The 15,252-nt window shown below is 43.5% G+C and overlaps 1 protein-coding gene across 1 annotated transcript in view; it reads left to right on the top strand.

The window, feature by feature from the left end:
- Positions 1–15,087, top strand: part of LOC139208655 (cohesin subunit SA-2) — a 27,011-nt gene extending 11,924 nt beyond the window's left edge. Inside the window, exons 3-31 of the mRNA XM_070838381.1 lie at positions 580–744; positions 1,220–1,316; positions 1,444–1,520; positions 1,625–1,696; positions 3,090–3,294; positions 3,389–3,540; positions 3,618–3,691; positions 3,780–3,903; positions 4,024–4,122; positions 4,747–4,826; positions 5,139–5,246; positions 5,375–5,495; positions 5,651–5,768; positions 6,400–6,503; positions 6,631–6,723; positions 6,837–6,923; positions 7,332–7,532; positions 8,055–8,131; positions 8,234–8,321; positions 8,720–8,800; positions 9,260–9,352; positions 9,442–9,616; positions 12,047–12,183; positions 12,679–12,780; positions 12,881–13,032; positions 13,132–13,260; positions 13,345–13,526; positions 13,620–13,695; positions 14,132–15,087. Of these exons, the coding sequence (XP_070694482.1) occupies positions 580–744; positions 1,220–1,316; positions 1,444–1,520; positions 1,625–1,696; positions 3,090–3,294; positions 3,389–3,540; positions 3,618–3,691; positions 3,780–3,903; positions 4,024–4,122; positions 4,747–4,826; positions 5,139–5,246; positions 5,375–5,495; positions 5,651–5,768; positions 6,400–6,503; positions 6,631–6,723; positions 6,837–6,923; positions 7,332–7,532; positions 8,055–8,131; positions 8,234–8,321; positions 8,720–8,800; positions 9,260–9,352; positions 9,442–9,616; positions 12,047–12,183; positions 12,679–12,780; positions 12,881–13,032; positions 13,132–13,260; positions 13,345–13,526; positions 13,620–13,695; positions 14,132–14,267 (3,405 nt within the window). The 3' untranslated portion in view covers positions 14,268–15,087. The remainder of the gene's footprint in view (positions 1–579; positions 745–1,219; positions 1,317–1,443; positions 1,521–1,624; positions 1,697–3,089; positions 3,295–3,388; positions 3,541–3,617; positions 3,692–3,779; positions 3,904–4,023; positions 4,123–4,746; positions 4,827–5,138; positions 5,247–5,374; positions 5,496–5,650; positions 5,769–6,399; positions 6,504–6,630; positions 6,724–6,836; positions 6,924–7,331; positions 7,533–8,054; positions 8,132–8,233; positions 8,322–8,719; positions 8,801–9,259; positions 9,353–9,441; positions 9,617–12,046; positions 12,184–12,678; positions 12,781–12,880; positions 13,033–13,131; positions 13,261–13,344; positions 13,527–13,619; positions 13,696–14,131) is intronic.
- Positions 15,088–15,252: the final 165 nt, after the last annotated feature.

Here is a 15,252-nt window from a genome sequence, read left to right as displayed (position 1 = left end):
AACATTTTTAATTTTATTTTTATAATGCTGAAAATAAAGCATTTACATTTTTTTTTAGGATTTACTAAAAGTATTTCTGTTTTGTTTTTCTCTTTGATAGAAATCTTTATTTGAAATTGTCTTAAAACACAGATTAGGAGAACATCAGAACCATGTATGCAGATGAAACACTGAGGGGAAAAAGAAACAGAAACTAGAAGCAGTGTCAAACAGAAAGACGTCACTTTGGGCTGGTGGGAGTTATTTGTCATTAAACACCTATCAGAGTAATTGATAACACTTAGCTGCAGCTTTCATATTTATTCATACTGCTATTTTTGTCATTGATAAAGTGTTATGAAGTGATAAAGTGTGATGAAGCTCCAGGTGGAGGAGTGAAGTGAAGTAAAGTGTTCGGTGCCTCATTGACTCTCTTGAATTTACACCTTCTAACCAGACAGAGAATACACATATTTTCTGTATATTCTTGAGTTTGTGTGTATGTCTAGGATGGTGTGAACTCACTCATGTGTGAATTTTATCATCATTTCCAGTGTCTGTATTTACCGTTTTGTCCGTCACATCTTCATAACCCCACAGAGACGAAGGAAACGGACACACGAGGGCTCGGAGAACGTCAAGCGCAGCAGCGCCAAAGCCGCCCGCAGCAGCGTCAGGCGAGCAGGAGGCGGCCACAGCAAACGGAGGCATGTGGAGGCCGTCACCCTGTTCGAGGTGCTCACCATGGGCAGGAGTGCCATGCAGGTGAGATCAGCTGACCCTCAGCGGTGATGGGGGAGAGCGGGGCCGGTTGTCACAGTACTTATTACAGCCAAACCAGAGGGCGCTGTTTCAAGACTCACAAAACACTGAGGAGGAGATTTAGTGTTTTTTTTATCCGTTCATGTTGCTGTTGTTTTAAAACAGGATAAAACAAGATGAAGCACATCCTGTTTTATCGTCTATTTTACTCTAATTTACTTAATGAACATCCTGCTGTGTTGAAGCAGACTGTAAACTAGAGACTGAGACCAGAAACTCATCAGGAAAATGTTCACTGAGCTGATAAATCAGGTGAGAAGTCGGCTCATTTTCTCATTGACTTCCATCCAATCAGACCCCTGCTGGACATTAGGAAGAATGCAGGTTTAGGATACACAGTCAGGATTTGTCTCCTTGTCACGTCGTGTATTTATGTACTTTAAAGACACTAACGGACTCTCGTGTGATGTCTGAACAGGCAGTGATCGATGACTGGATCGAAGCTTATGTGGCGGACAGAGACTCTTCCCTCCTCGATCTCATCAGCTTCTTCATCCAATGCGCCGGGTGCAAAGGCAAGCACACACACACACACACACACACACACACACACACACACACACACACACACACACACACACACACACACACACAGAGAGGACACTCAGAGTGAGGTCACTGTTTCCGTCCCGTCTCTCCCAGGCGTGGTCACAGCAGAGATGTGTCAGAGCAAAGAGGACAGTGAAGTCATGAGTAAGATGGTGGAGGAGCTGGATGAGGTGAGAAGAATCTTCACTTTGTGTTTCTTTCATTGCTGTTTTAAGACTCTGAACTGACACTGTGTGTGTGTGTGTGTGTGTGTGTGTGTGTGTGTGTGCTTCAGGTCGCTGGTCTGCAGTATAAGAAGTTTCTGGCCTTCCCATGGATCCTCACAGTCACGTGGCCCATGGATACAGTCAGTAGCGCCTCACTGCTTCAGTCCTAATATTTACACCCGTCACCTTCCTGTATCTCCCCACTGTTTCTTCATCAGCTTTATAACCATCATCAGTTTATCGATTATTTACAATATTATATTCAGTAGAAATTATCCTGTGTTCATAATTACTCTAAATCACTGCCTCTCCTGTTCCCTTCACAATAAAGACTCAATAGGGTGCTGACCAGTCAGGAGTCATTTCAGATTGAGGTCACATAACTGTAATTAACGCACCTCTGCAGCAACAGTAGTGTAGATGCCTGGGATGCTAGACTTTTCATTGCATTGTGAATTTAAATTTGATAAATTATTTAAATAAATAAAAGAAATTTGGTAGTGATTTTGGATTCAGCTCTGATGATGTGTTCATCTTAGCGTTCCTCTACCTTTATTTAATTAGGGCCGGTTCACGGAGCATTAATCCTGTTCTGCAGGAACATCCTGTTTTACATATGTGCCTACCGTTCACACGTGAGGCTACTTTAATGTCTTCGTTATGAAATCAAATAGAATAGAAGAAGCAAAACCTTCCACACAGCAATCAAACAGATCCAAAAGGTTTGAATCTGAAGCTTTTGCCTGCTGAACCTCGTTGAATCTCGTGATTCTGTGTGTTTTTGTGAATGTTTGCCTCTTCTTAGGTCTCTCTTGAAAAAGAGATCTTAATCTCAATGAAACTGTGTCACTAAATAATGAAAGTTAAATAAGAAAATAAAAAGATCAGTTGATTAGAATGACTGCAAACGTCAAACCCGTGAGATGGAGCTCAACAGGAAGCAAAACCTTTTGGATCCAAAACTTTTATACACTTTTATTTATTTTATCTACAATAAAACATTTTTCTGAATGCAGTGTCAATAGTTTTGCTCTTAACCTTTTCTGTTTGTATAAGTAACCTCATCGTTTTAGTGACATTGTTATTGAGCAGCTTCACTGGAGCAGCCGAGGGGGTTAAAGATCTTGTCATGAGCTTGAAACATCATGTGGGTGCACATTCTTACATGTGACACACAGTTTATTATCAGTCATTGTACTCTGTTTAATAAGCACAACTAGGACCTTAGCAGGAGTTTACTTTTCTATACTTCTGCACTCTTTTCTACCACTTTTCCTCATCTGTTTGTTTCTTTATTGTGTCCATCGCAGCACTGAAGGAACACAGTGTCTCCCTCCTGTTTAGTTCTTCACATGGAGGATCTTGGAAGCAGATCAACTTTTTTTCCTTCTTACTGATCTAATTGGTTTAATCTCCTGAGTGATCCCTCATTGTATCAGCTCCCATCCCAACGTTAATCCCAACCTGTAAGTGACTTGCTTCTCTAACCTCCAGAGTGTTTTCTCTGTGCTTCCTCTCCTCCCTCTGCTGCAGGATAGCATGGAGTATCCTCTGATACAGTCTGGACCCTACGGCCGTTGGTTCCACTCTGAGTTCTGTGACTTTGTGTCGGTGCTGGTGGCTCAGAGTCAGCACAGCGTCATATTTGACAGCTACCTGATGAACACCCTCATCTCACTGCTCACCGAGCTGTCGAACTCCTACGTGCGGGCTTTCAGACACACCTGCACGCTAGCAGGTACGGAATAGACAACACAGACGTACAGAAAGATAACCGCGGTCAGCAAACTAATCTGTAGATCTCTGCTTTTGATCGGGACGTCCCTGTGAAGCGGTGAAGCTGCTGAGCTCTCTGGTGGCCGTGGCTCTGACCCTCAGCGCCAGCATTGAAAACAGTCAGAAACTGTTCGAGGTGCAGAAGACGAAGACGATGAGACAGAAAAGCTCGCTGCAACTGGAGAGAATACAGAAGAAGATCACAGAGGTAAGGCCAGTGTCACTTTGGCTGTGTGTTTTATCTTTGTCACGTCCGCCTAACGCGTTTCCTTCACGCTCTTCAAGCTGCAGGAGAAGAGGACGGAGATAGAGAGCATGATGGACATCATCTTCAAAGGAGTTTTTCTGAAAAGATATCGGTAAATTTGAAGAGTTTCTCTGCAATTGTTGGTTTCAGCAAAGATTTCGATGTTCATTGGAGCTGATTTTGTGTGTGTGCCTGTGCAGCGACGTGCTCCCGGAAATCCGCTCTATCTGTATGGAGGAGTTGGGTTTGTGGATGAAGCTGTACAGTTCCTCATTTCTCAATGATAGCTACCTCAAATACACGGGCTGGATGATGCACGACAAGGTAAACACCGGCAGACATAAAAAAAAATGTTTAAACTCAAGCCTCCGTTGTAACATTGAAAACAAGTTAGATACTGTACACACGAACTGCCACTGCACTGACATGCTTGTCATCTTTCAGATACCAGATGTGCGCCTCAAGTGTGTGTTAGGTCTGCAGGGTTTGTATAGAGATCCACTGCTCCTCCCTAAACTAGACCTGTTCACCAGCCGCTTCAAGGTAAACAGATCTGCTTAAATCTGCTTCAATCGACTGTGGCCGGTGGGGGGCAGAAGAAAATAGAAACAAACTGACAGATCCACAACAGTTTATAGAGCTGAATGAAGTGAGAAAGCTCTAAAAACCCACTGTTCTCTACTTGTCCAGCCCCGAACAGCAGTCAGGCACAGTTAGCTGCTAAATGTAGTGGCCTAAGAGCCAGATATTTCCCTCAGGAGTTGGTAGAGACCAAAAAAAGAGCTAAAAGACAGTGAATATTGGGATTTTTGTTCATCAGGAGGACAAACACGAATCATAATCTCGCTCTGTAACTGCTGCTTGTTTAAATACGCAACTTTTTGCTAACAATTTTTCCATATAAACTTCAAAAGTGATGATATGTCAATGCTGTGTCCACAACTTGTCTGTCTTTTGCTGCTGGAAATGAGGCTGATGAGAGCAGTGAGAAGTGGACCAAAATATACATTAGCAGGCGATAACAATGAGCTAAAACAGGTTTAAAACCAGAGAGTTTGGTGTCTGGTTTTGGCTTTATGAAGTAAACTACAGACCTTTCCACATTCCACAGACATGACTCCGTGTTACAGACATGTTTGTGCGCTCACTCGTATGTTTGTGCTCCAGGACCGGATGATCTCCATGACCCTGGACAAGGACAACGAAGTGGCGGTGCAGACCATGAAACTACTAGTTCTCATCTCCAAGTGAGTCACAGAACAACGTGTAGAGAAATCATTTGATGCCTCCAGAACAAATCCATCGGATAGATAAAACATTTAGAATAAAAAAGTGAATCTGCAAAGAGGTAAAATACAAATAAAAATGGATGAAATAAAAACAGTGAAACAGTATAATCAGTGTGAGTTTAGATAGATAAATGAAACAATATAAGCGCTGTATAATACATATAAAGTAAAAGGGGTGGTGATGACAACATGATCACAGGTGGATGAATTATAAATGTTGTGTTAATTTTCCAATCATCCCTGTTGTTTTCCTGCTATTTGACTCCTCAGAACATCTGATGACGCGCTCAGTCCAGACGACTACAAGCAGCTCCTCCAGTTCGTTTACTCCTCACAGCGCCCTCTGGCGGCCACTGCAGGGGAGCTGCTCTTCACCAGGTACGTCCACCTGCACCACTTGGGGGGGGGGGGGGGGGGAACAACATTAACCCCCCTACATCCCTAAAAAAACCACTCAGACAAGCAGTTATTTCACCTCCTACCTGAATATTGTTGGTCTCTGTCAGGCTTCTCAACACTGTAGCTCCTGCATCTGATACTCAGGATGAAATAAATGAGGAGGAGACACATAAACAGCAAACATTCAGCCGGCTGAAGGCTCTGCTGCAGTTCTACCAGGAGTCTAAGGTGAACATACGCCGCCTGCTTCTATTCACAGCTCTTGTTTTAAGCTATGAAAATGAACCTGGACTCACTTACCTGTGTTACTGACGTTACTTTATATCCAGATTGTGATGCTGTGAGTCGTCCTCCATAACGTGTCTGTCTGTGAATGCTTTCAGCTGCACAAGCATGTGGTGTACCTGGTGGACAGTCTGTGGGACTGTGGTGGGTCCCTGCTGAAGGACTGGCCCACGCTCACATCCGTGCTGCTGCAGGAGGGGTCCTCACAGAGTCCAGGTAGCCAGGATGTGTCTGCACTTCAAGTAAAAGTAAAAAAAAAAACAGTAGAAAGCCACCATTTAATGAAAAACCAACAACGTGTTTACTGAGTCAGCTGGGCAGCCACACTGTGTCCACTGTGTGACACAAAGTCTGATGTATTTTCCTCTATTGGACGCTTAAAAACATCAGTGTTTTAGTGAACATGCTTGTTATTTATGGCTCCACGTATGTTTAAGAGCACCTAAAGCCAAAGCAGTACTATATCGTCTTGGTCTTTCTCAATTTCTCTGTTATTAAATCATGTTTTTATTCTATTTTATTGTTTATTAGAGGGGTTTTTGTACACAGACTCTCATTAAGTAGGTTCGTGTCTCAGCCTCTAAGAGCTTTGTTTGAAGTAAAGTACATTTTGGTACATTACACACTATCACTACATATTAGCTATAGCAGTTATTGTCGTGTGTGTTTATCTTTGTATCGTCATGAGAACAAAGTTTTACACCTGCATTTTCCCTGGTCCAAGCTCAAAGGGCTGTTTGAGGGTTAAGACTTGGTTTTAAGGTTAGAATTAGTTTTTGTCAATGAGTGCCCCCACAACTATAGAAAGACACAAGTGTGTGTGTGTGTGTGTGTGTGTGTGTTTTAGGTCTCTCTCGGGCAGAACAAGCTGTACTTGTGGAGATCCTGGTGGCGTCGGTGCGTCAGGCCTCAGAGGGGCCGGCGCTGGCAGGAAGGACCGGAGCGAAGAAGGTCGGTGGGGCGATCGGACCCTTTTTATGAGACACTTCTGCGTCTTGTTAAATGAAACAAGCACATATTGAATTATTAGAATGAATTTTATTGTCATATTCCAAGTCTGCGTGTCCTGATGTTTCAGGTAATGAATGCCAAGGAAAAGAAAATTCAGATTGATGACTGCACTAAGCTGACTGATCATCTCCTCGTGGTGCTTCCTAAGTTACTGTCTAAGGTATTTATCCACACACGTCAACATATTAGTCCGTCCTGATTCTGCATTAACAACGTTCAGATCTCTATTCTGGGCAAAACATGAAGATGATGATGATGGTGCTGTTTGTACAGTTTTCAAGTAGTGCTGACAGCGTTGCCTCCCTGATGAAGATCCCTCAGTATTTCCTCCCTGACTGTCCCGAGGCTGAAAACACGCAGGTCTGCACCGCAGCTATTCAACTCACACACATAAATATCCCGAAGGCTTAAATGGAAAATTTTGTTGGACTTGTAGATGTATTATGAAATAATGGTAGAAATGCTGGGAACATTTCTCATGCCCCAAGGCTGCACTTGGCAACATTTTAATTGTGAAATTACACTAATTTAAGCTAAAATCACAAAGTTGGACATAGAATCTTTTCCAACTTCTCCAGCTGGGGCAGTTATAGCTACTTTTTCATTAGATTATTCATCATGTTGTTTGTAAAATGTCACTACAAATGCCAAATGAACCAAATGTGACCTTTTTGGAGTTTTTTATTCTTTTAAATCCAAAAAAAATACACATATTCAGTTTCTGATGACACCAAACAGAGAGGAGTAGTAAATCCTCCTCTTCCTCAGGCTGTATCCGACCTGATGGCAGAGATGGGAGCCATCTTGGACCACCACTCGGGTCCTGCTGTTCTGGAGGCCGCAGCCCGTACGTACCTCAGTCTGTGTGGGGAGGAGACGGCCGGGAGCTCCATGGTCCGGGCCGCCAGAGACGCTCTGGTCCAGCAGTGGGTGGAGCGACTGACGGCACTGCTGGGGGACGCACTCCAGGTGAGCGGGCAGTGCTGCACTGTACGGCCAGAAGAGTGATGATGCACAGATGTGTGTTTTGGTTATACAGGTTTTTGTTTTTCTCTCACAGGGAAAGTTACAAACAACAACACATTTTCAACACGTACAGTTTCCACAGTTTGTGAAACATCCTTAAAGTGAAACAGTTCATCTTAGCTGAACTGCAGACTGAAGGTCATCACAGGTCCTTAATGACAGACCTCAACCTGAATGGATCCGAGAAATTTGTTTCCAGAGCTGATTGGACCCAATAATTAAAAGCAAATATATGTACAGTACCAATTAAAAGTTTGGACACACCTTCTACTTTGAAGTATCTAGAAATATAAAACATATTCTGGTTTTTTGTTTACCACATAACTCCATAAGTGTTCCCTCATAGTTTTGATCTCCTCAATATTAATCTACAATGTAGAAAAAAGAATAAAAATAAAGTGAACCCTGGTCAGTAAACCCTGCTTTGTTCGACAAGATGACTTACTTCCTGTTTCTCTGCCGTAGGACGACAGTTTCTCTGCTGACGAGGAGAAAACTGGAGAAATTTTATCCACGCTGATGAAACTCAGAGCTTTCCACAAGTAAGATTTAAGAGCCGTTCACAGTTCACAGTCTGAGCCCACAATTCCTCTGCCAGTGATGTGAATCTGACGGCTGCACGCTTCTGTTTTCTGTCCCTGCAGCTGTCATGACCTCTCCCGCTGGAGCCCGTTTGAGCTGTTGTCTCCTCTCCTGTCGGCGGACAGCAGCCAGGGAGGAGCACCGCCTGAGGTACCCACACTAATCATTTACCGGTTTATCATTTAGCTTTCTTTTCTCATGCTTTCTTTTTCTCAAAGAAGCATTGAAATACACCAAACAAACCACAATGGATCAGTAATCCTCTTCTGAGGTCACAAAAACAATCAATTTTTCAGCCTGCAGATTTAGTGAAAAAATATCTCCCTCCATAGTTTGGACGTTATTCACAATATCTGTTTGGAGGTTCAATCAGCCAGCTGACGAATACCTATTAATATTATTAGCAAAGATCCAAACTGGCAGAAGTGGACTGCAAAGAAATGTTCAACTCTTCCTCCCATTTTAAACTGACCTTATTTGTTGTATCCGCTGTCTTTCTGTTCTAAGTGTCCTGTGTCTCTTCCTCGTGCCCTCATTTCTGTCTGAAGGTGCTGCTGGAGGCGCTGCAGTGTCTGTGCTACTCAATGCTCTGGTCTCTCAACATGAGTGGTGACAGTCTGACCTCCAGAGTGAGTTAAATCTTCACTTTTCAGGCGTAAATGTGTAGAATAAGGACAACAGGAACAATGAGTGAACAGCAGAATTAAAGGAAATGCCCCAAATATTCATATTTTTTTTGAATAATCTGAATATCTGCGTATGTGTTTCACATATTGTGGTTCTTGTTTCCGCCGTCACTGAGCTTCAGCTTTCTTCTAAGGAAGTTAAATGAATAACTTTAGACTGTTGGTCGGACAAAACAAGTCAGTTTAAGGTGTCACCAGAGGCATTTTTGAGCAAATTACTGAACTTCAGTCAAAACAGTTCATGTTATCCCACGGCTGTGATTAGGATTAGGATGACAGCATCCTACTGTCTGTTATTCCTGTATAGCTAACCGTTGCTATTGACGCAGCTCTGCTAGATATATATATTTTTTTTATTTAATATTTTATTTCTCACACTCTGTGTGTGTGTGTGTGTTTCAGGACAAAGCCGTGGCCCAGAGGCTCCAGCTGCGTCTCTTCTGTGAGCGATGTCATCACTGTCTCTCCCACGGCGACCACGCTGTGCGGCAGCAGGTCGGCCCCATTTACCACCAAAGTCTCCTTTTTCTTTATTCTTTTTCTTCCTCCGTCTTTTCTCACGTCCTGTCGTTGTGCCACGTTAGGCTTTCCTGGGCGTGTGCGACGTCCTGACGGCTCACTCCTACCAGTTCCACGTGTGGGATCCCACCTCGTACGGTCCACTGCTGTACACGCCCAGTCCCAAACTGCAGAGGGCGCTGTTGACCTTTGTGTGCACGCACGTCTTTGTTGGACCAGACTGTGACAGTCAGAGCAGCGGTGAGACCTGCGCCTGCTTTTTCACTTAACTTAACCTCCTTGCAAATATGTTGCGCTTCCTGTTCCTTCGCTGAGATGTTTGAGGCTCCCCGTGCAGAGTTTGACACCAGAAGGTCGTTTTCACATTTGTCTGCTCAGAGGAGAGGGTTTCTCTGTACTTGCACTGAATGTGAGATGAATACGTGAGCGTACCTGCACGATTTTGTGACATCACAGCTACTTTGAAGCAAAAATCATGGTCAAATGTGCTTCTTTAACTTCTTTATTTGCCAAAAGGGGAATTTTAAGAATTCTTAACAAGGAAAATTAGCTTTTTTTATGCAAGCGAGGCTGAAATTATTATTCTAAAAAATATTTCTATATTTCTGGAGGGAAGCTGTAAGAATAACAACATTTCTCTTTAATTCAGGATACTTTTTAAAAATGTTTGTGGCCTTTTTGCTTTTATTAAACAGTAGACAAGAGACAAGAGACTGTTTGCTTACGTAAATCTAACAATAGATATTCCATTGCAAGTTGAAGTGCTGCTTTCAAAATCCTGCCCAAGTACTAAAGTGTACATTTCCCTCTGTGACTGATGCGTTGTTACAGATGACACGACTGGATTGTTAATGATGCTGGTCGAGCCGGTTCGAAACTAGTTTTACCTCCTACTGCTACACCATATAAAGTGAAGTAATCCAGTGCAGTGGTTTCCAGCTCAGGGGTCAGGCCTCCTCCAAAGAGTCACAAGATAAATCTGAGGGGTTGTAAAATTAATGGGGCAGGAAAAGAAGAAAAAACGGGAATGAAAGAAAGAAAAAACAAAGTTCTGATACACAAAGATTTTCGGACTTTTCTCTAAACTAAACTTATTTGTGACAAAGCGGATAACTTGACCTCCAACACTTGTTTAAATGAAGCCATGTGAGAAGTTTAGAGGGGAAACGTCTCTTTGGTGGAACTGCTAACAACTCATGGACCTGTGAAATGTGACAAAGGGCCCCTCACATACACTAGAAAGGCCAAAACGTTTGGGAACCACTGGTTTGATTTTTAAAAATATATTACATTTTATGAAACAACAGTTAGTGAGTAGTAACTGTAGCTATGAAATGTATTTAGTGGGGTATAAAAACAACATTTCCCTCTGAGAAGTAGAAGTATAAGTAGCAGGAAATTGAAATACTCAAGTACAAGTACCTCAACATTGTACTTTAAAGGCCCCAGTGGAACCAGGTAGTGATTTACTGTACATGTTAAGACCAACCAGGTTAATGATCCATTAGATCCGGACAGACGTCATCGATCATCCACATGTTTTGTGACGTCTGCTGTCCTTGCAGCCGTGCGTTAGACAAACACACACTCTCAGGCAGTGTGTGTGTGTGTGTGTGTGTGTGTGTGTGTGGCGCTGCACAGCAGAGGGCACTCTCACTCCGCTGCAGACACACAGCACCTCCTCTCGGGCCTTCGGTGCTCGGAGTGAGGCGCAGAGTGAGTGCAGCAGCTCACCGCGGTAAAAACATGCAGATATTAAATGCACGGCCACACATTTGGCTTAATAACTCGCAGTAGAGCGCCCGCTGACGGTAAATGGGGTCTGATTTCCAACCTGACCTGACAATTGCCCCTAAATTACAAAGGAAGCCCTGTTAATATCCTCACAGTGAATCTGGCCCGACTAATTTGTGTGAAACAACGTTGGACTTTGTTATGCAAAGTGATGCAGCTTGTAAATTGATGACGGCAGCGTGTTCCCGTCTGTTCTGAAACGAGAAAAACAAGACTGACATGTTGGAAATACACAGTGTTTCCTTTGTGAAGTCCTGCAGGTAAACTTATGAATTCATTCACGGTCGACTATGAGTGAAACATTTTATTATCTTTCCTATAGTTTCCACTCTCAGAGACATATTGCATCCAAAGAGGGGATAGTCCAGAGAAGTCGATAGCTGTCCTGGTGGGAAGCTCTTAAATGTTCAACCAAATATAATACGGGATTATTGGTTTTTGAACATGCAATAAAAAGCTATTGTTTTATTGGATTTGCCTGGTAATGGTTTTGTTATACGGACAGTGTTTTCTATTAGCTGCTGGATCAGAGATCACTCAGAGGGCAAGGGCACTGAGCTAAATCATAAAATCAGTGCAATCTCTTTCCGTGAGAAAATTCCATTAACTCTGGCTCACCTCCGCGCCTATTTTATTAGCCTCGTGAAAGATTGAAGCCACATGGTGTCACAACCATAACTCTAGTCTTATGTTATCTTTGATTTCCACCTGCTAAAGCCATTGTCCCGAAACTAACGAAAACACTCTTTCCCGCCTCCGCTTTGTTCTTTTTCTTTCTGTTCTATGATTTCTCATGATTAATCACTCTTCTCACTTCGCCCCCTTCCCTTCTCTTTCTCGCTCTCGAACCGCTTCACCTCCATCTGGCTCCCCCAGTCAGTAAAAACTCTGAAGTGGAGAGGCTGGAGGACCTCCACAAACGAAGGAACCTGCTCGCGGCCTACTGCAAACTGGTGGTTCACGGCGTGCTGGAGATGAGCATGGCGGCCGAGGTCTTCATGTACTACGTGAAGGTAAAGGTTCACAAATATGCTCATTGCCAAAAGTATGAGGAGAAGATTGATGCCACTCTTGTGTCTGTGCAGCAACTATGAGCCCAACAGCTAGCAGCCGGTTAGCTTAGCATAGCTTAGCTTAGCTTAGCTTAGCATAGACACAGAAAAGACCTGTGAAGGTGTGTTCAGCCGTGCATCATCTCATCACCAAAACAGCCAATAATCTGACTGTATCGCCGTCTTTATGCTAAGCTAGGCTAACCGACCGGCTGGTGGTAGGCTCATATTTAAAGGGCATCGATCTCGTCCAACCAGAGACAGTGGTAGGTTATTCATGCACCGTCCAACCCGTCTGCTTCCCTCCATCCACAACCAGGTGGCCACGCCCACTGAGGAGACAGGAAGCGTAAACCTTTTTATACCATTGGCTCAGCTTGTTGCGCATCATCTAATTTTGACTTCTGGTTTTAGACTCTGTTCCTTTAATGCCAGTTTGTCCCTCTTTGTCCGCAGTACTCCAACGACTTTGGAGACATCATCAAGGAGACGATGTGCAGGACCAGACAGATGGAAAAGATGGAGAGCTCTCGTACTCTGGTGCTCTGTTTGCAGCAGGTATAGACGCATCCTTTAAAAAAAAAAGAAAAGAGCTTCAGCCACCTGTTGGCGTCTGCAGGCTACAAGATGTTGATGTGTTTTTCTCTGCTTTCCTCAGCTGCTTATACGTCTTAAGCGAGAGCAGGACAGCGGCGGTAGGGCTCACCCAGGAGTCCAGACCTTCACCAGCATCAAAGAGCTCGCCAGGCGCTTCGCCCTCACCTTCGGGGACCTTGTCAAATTTCGTGAGTGCGTCGTCATGATCCACAGGTCAGTCAGTGCTGGATATTGCTTCTCTTTACTCTGGTTAGTTTTCTTTGCGTGTTTTTGGTGCCCTAAAGTTTGTGTTTGTGGTTTGATAACACGCAGGAACGGCATAGAGTTCGTGTTCCAAGAGTTTAGTCAGACCCCGGAGACGCCCACGCCAGCGTACCTCTCCTACCTGACCATCCTCAGCGAGTTCTCCAGCAAGCTGCTCAAACCAGACAAGAAAACAGTGTAAGTGCTGCACACAACACGGGGGGGGTGTTTCAGACAGGTTTTTAAGCCCGCCCTCCTGAAGGTGCGTTCTGGTCTGTGCAGGTTCTCCTACCTGCAGAAGCACACTGCAGAGCACATCACTGACCTCAGGGAGGAGTGCTGGAAGCCACTTATCTACTATCGAGCTTCGCTGTTGGCTGCAGCTGAGGGGGAGGACGCCGTGTCGTACGCGAGCTCTGACAGGAGGCCCAATCGCTCTCCGTTCTCCAAACAGAAACTAGAAGGTACTGCACTAAGACCAGCACAGACCTTTTATTACCTTCTCATTCTCACCAAGTAGCAGCTGCATCTTGTGTTTCTGTTGTTGTTGTTGTTAGGAAGCAGGTCACCCTGCCCGTTCAGTCCCGCCGACTCCAAAGGTGGTAAAGCTCACAGGTCCAGCTTCAGTCCAAGGTGAGGCTCAGGGACGCTTCCAGATTTATTTTATAAAACTGTTACACACAAAGTGGCTACTGGTCCATAAGAAATGTTGTAAATTCATATTTACTAATAAAAGGCCGTAAAAATGATTAAATATTCCTAAATTCTGTTTGGGAGGATCTTATTTACTGACTGCTGAATTAACTGTAGAGATTAATATCATTAAGGGCAGATATATTTTTTCACATTACTTGTATTGCAACAAATGTTCTTGAAGTCAACCAGTTATTGTCATTTCACCGTACTTGTAATTTGGACTGATGTTTCTGTACGACTACATTTTCAGATTTGATGTTTATTTTTATTGAAAGTTTGGCCTTTAATACTTTTTAAGTATGATTCATGTAGATACTCTGTTTCCAGCACTTGTGTCTCATATAAATGATCGTAACATCATTTAACTCCTCAGCCATCAGGACAAGACCCCCGATCTGGATCCTTTTCCCGTCCCCGTGGATCCTCCCGCAAAGAGATTAAACGCCGAAGGATCTGTCGTCAGCATCCGCGTCGAGACGGACGACGATACCGTGGAAGTGGAGCTGTGACACGGAGGAGGTCGAGGTGAAACAGTGCTTCTGTCCGGACAGCCGAGACCTCACCGGACACAGAAAACTCTTAGAGAGACGTTTTCCGTTTGTGTCTGGATGCACGGCGTCCACTTTCTGCACAATTCGACACGTGCGGTATCCTGCATCTTTCTCATCGTCAACAAATCCCATGAAAAATATCCTGAGATATGATGTGATATTCCTCTGTGCCATACACCTCAGCTGTGTCACCCAGTAAGTATTAAAAACACATCAGTGAGCAAACAGCTGACATTTCCCTACATTACAAACACTAAATATGTATTAATGCTGAAAAAAGTCCCCAACAAATGCACTTTTACTCCTGTCTGAGTAGCGTTTGCTAAAGAAGTGTGCAGCTGTTGAAGGTAATCACTGAGCAGATTTTTTTTTTTAAGTTAAAGTATATTTATGATTTTTTTTTTAAGATTTAACATTTTCAGAAGGAGCCAACGGGCTCAGAGCTTCGTACAGGGCAGGAACGTCGGGTGTGTTCATGGGATTTAGATAAGAAAGATACAGAATAACGCCTGTTCTTCAAATTATGTCAGATTACAGTGGAGGACTAAGAGGATCAGTGTGTGTGCAGGTTTTTCCAGTAGACGCTCGTACTGTACTTGAATGTTGAACAAATGATCCATCTTTTAACGTTATTTTTGGATCACACTCAGGTCCGACGTTTGCTTAATTATCTCAGAATCCATTAAGAGTTTTGCTTTTTTTTTATTTATCCTGCCTGCCACTTTATTATTGCTCCTTATAGGAAATGCTTCAGTTAAAGTTTGCCAAAAACGACATTTATCACTGTAAATTAATTTAAATAAATTACAAAGCAAGTACATCTGTAGTATCTTTTTTCCACTCAGTCCGCATGAAGACGCTTAAAAAGAGGTTTAATGTTTTAAAGGTATTTTGCCGCCTTTCAGCACCTGTGTTTACGTTTGTGGGTGATTGATGCTGCTGT

This window comes from Pempheris klunzingeri, chromosome 10 (assembly GCF_042242105.1).
Source record: "Pempheris klunzingeri isolate RE-2024b chromosome 10, fPemKlu1.hap1, whole genome shotgun sequence".
NCBI classification, from domain to species: Eukaryota; Metazoa; Chordata; class Actinopteri; order Acropomatiformes; family Pempheridae; genus Pempheris; species Pempheris klunzingeri.
Note: the sequence above shows the minus strand (reverse complement) of the source record. Positions and strands in the feature narration are given on the sequence as shown.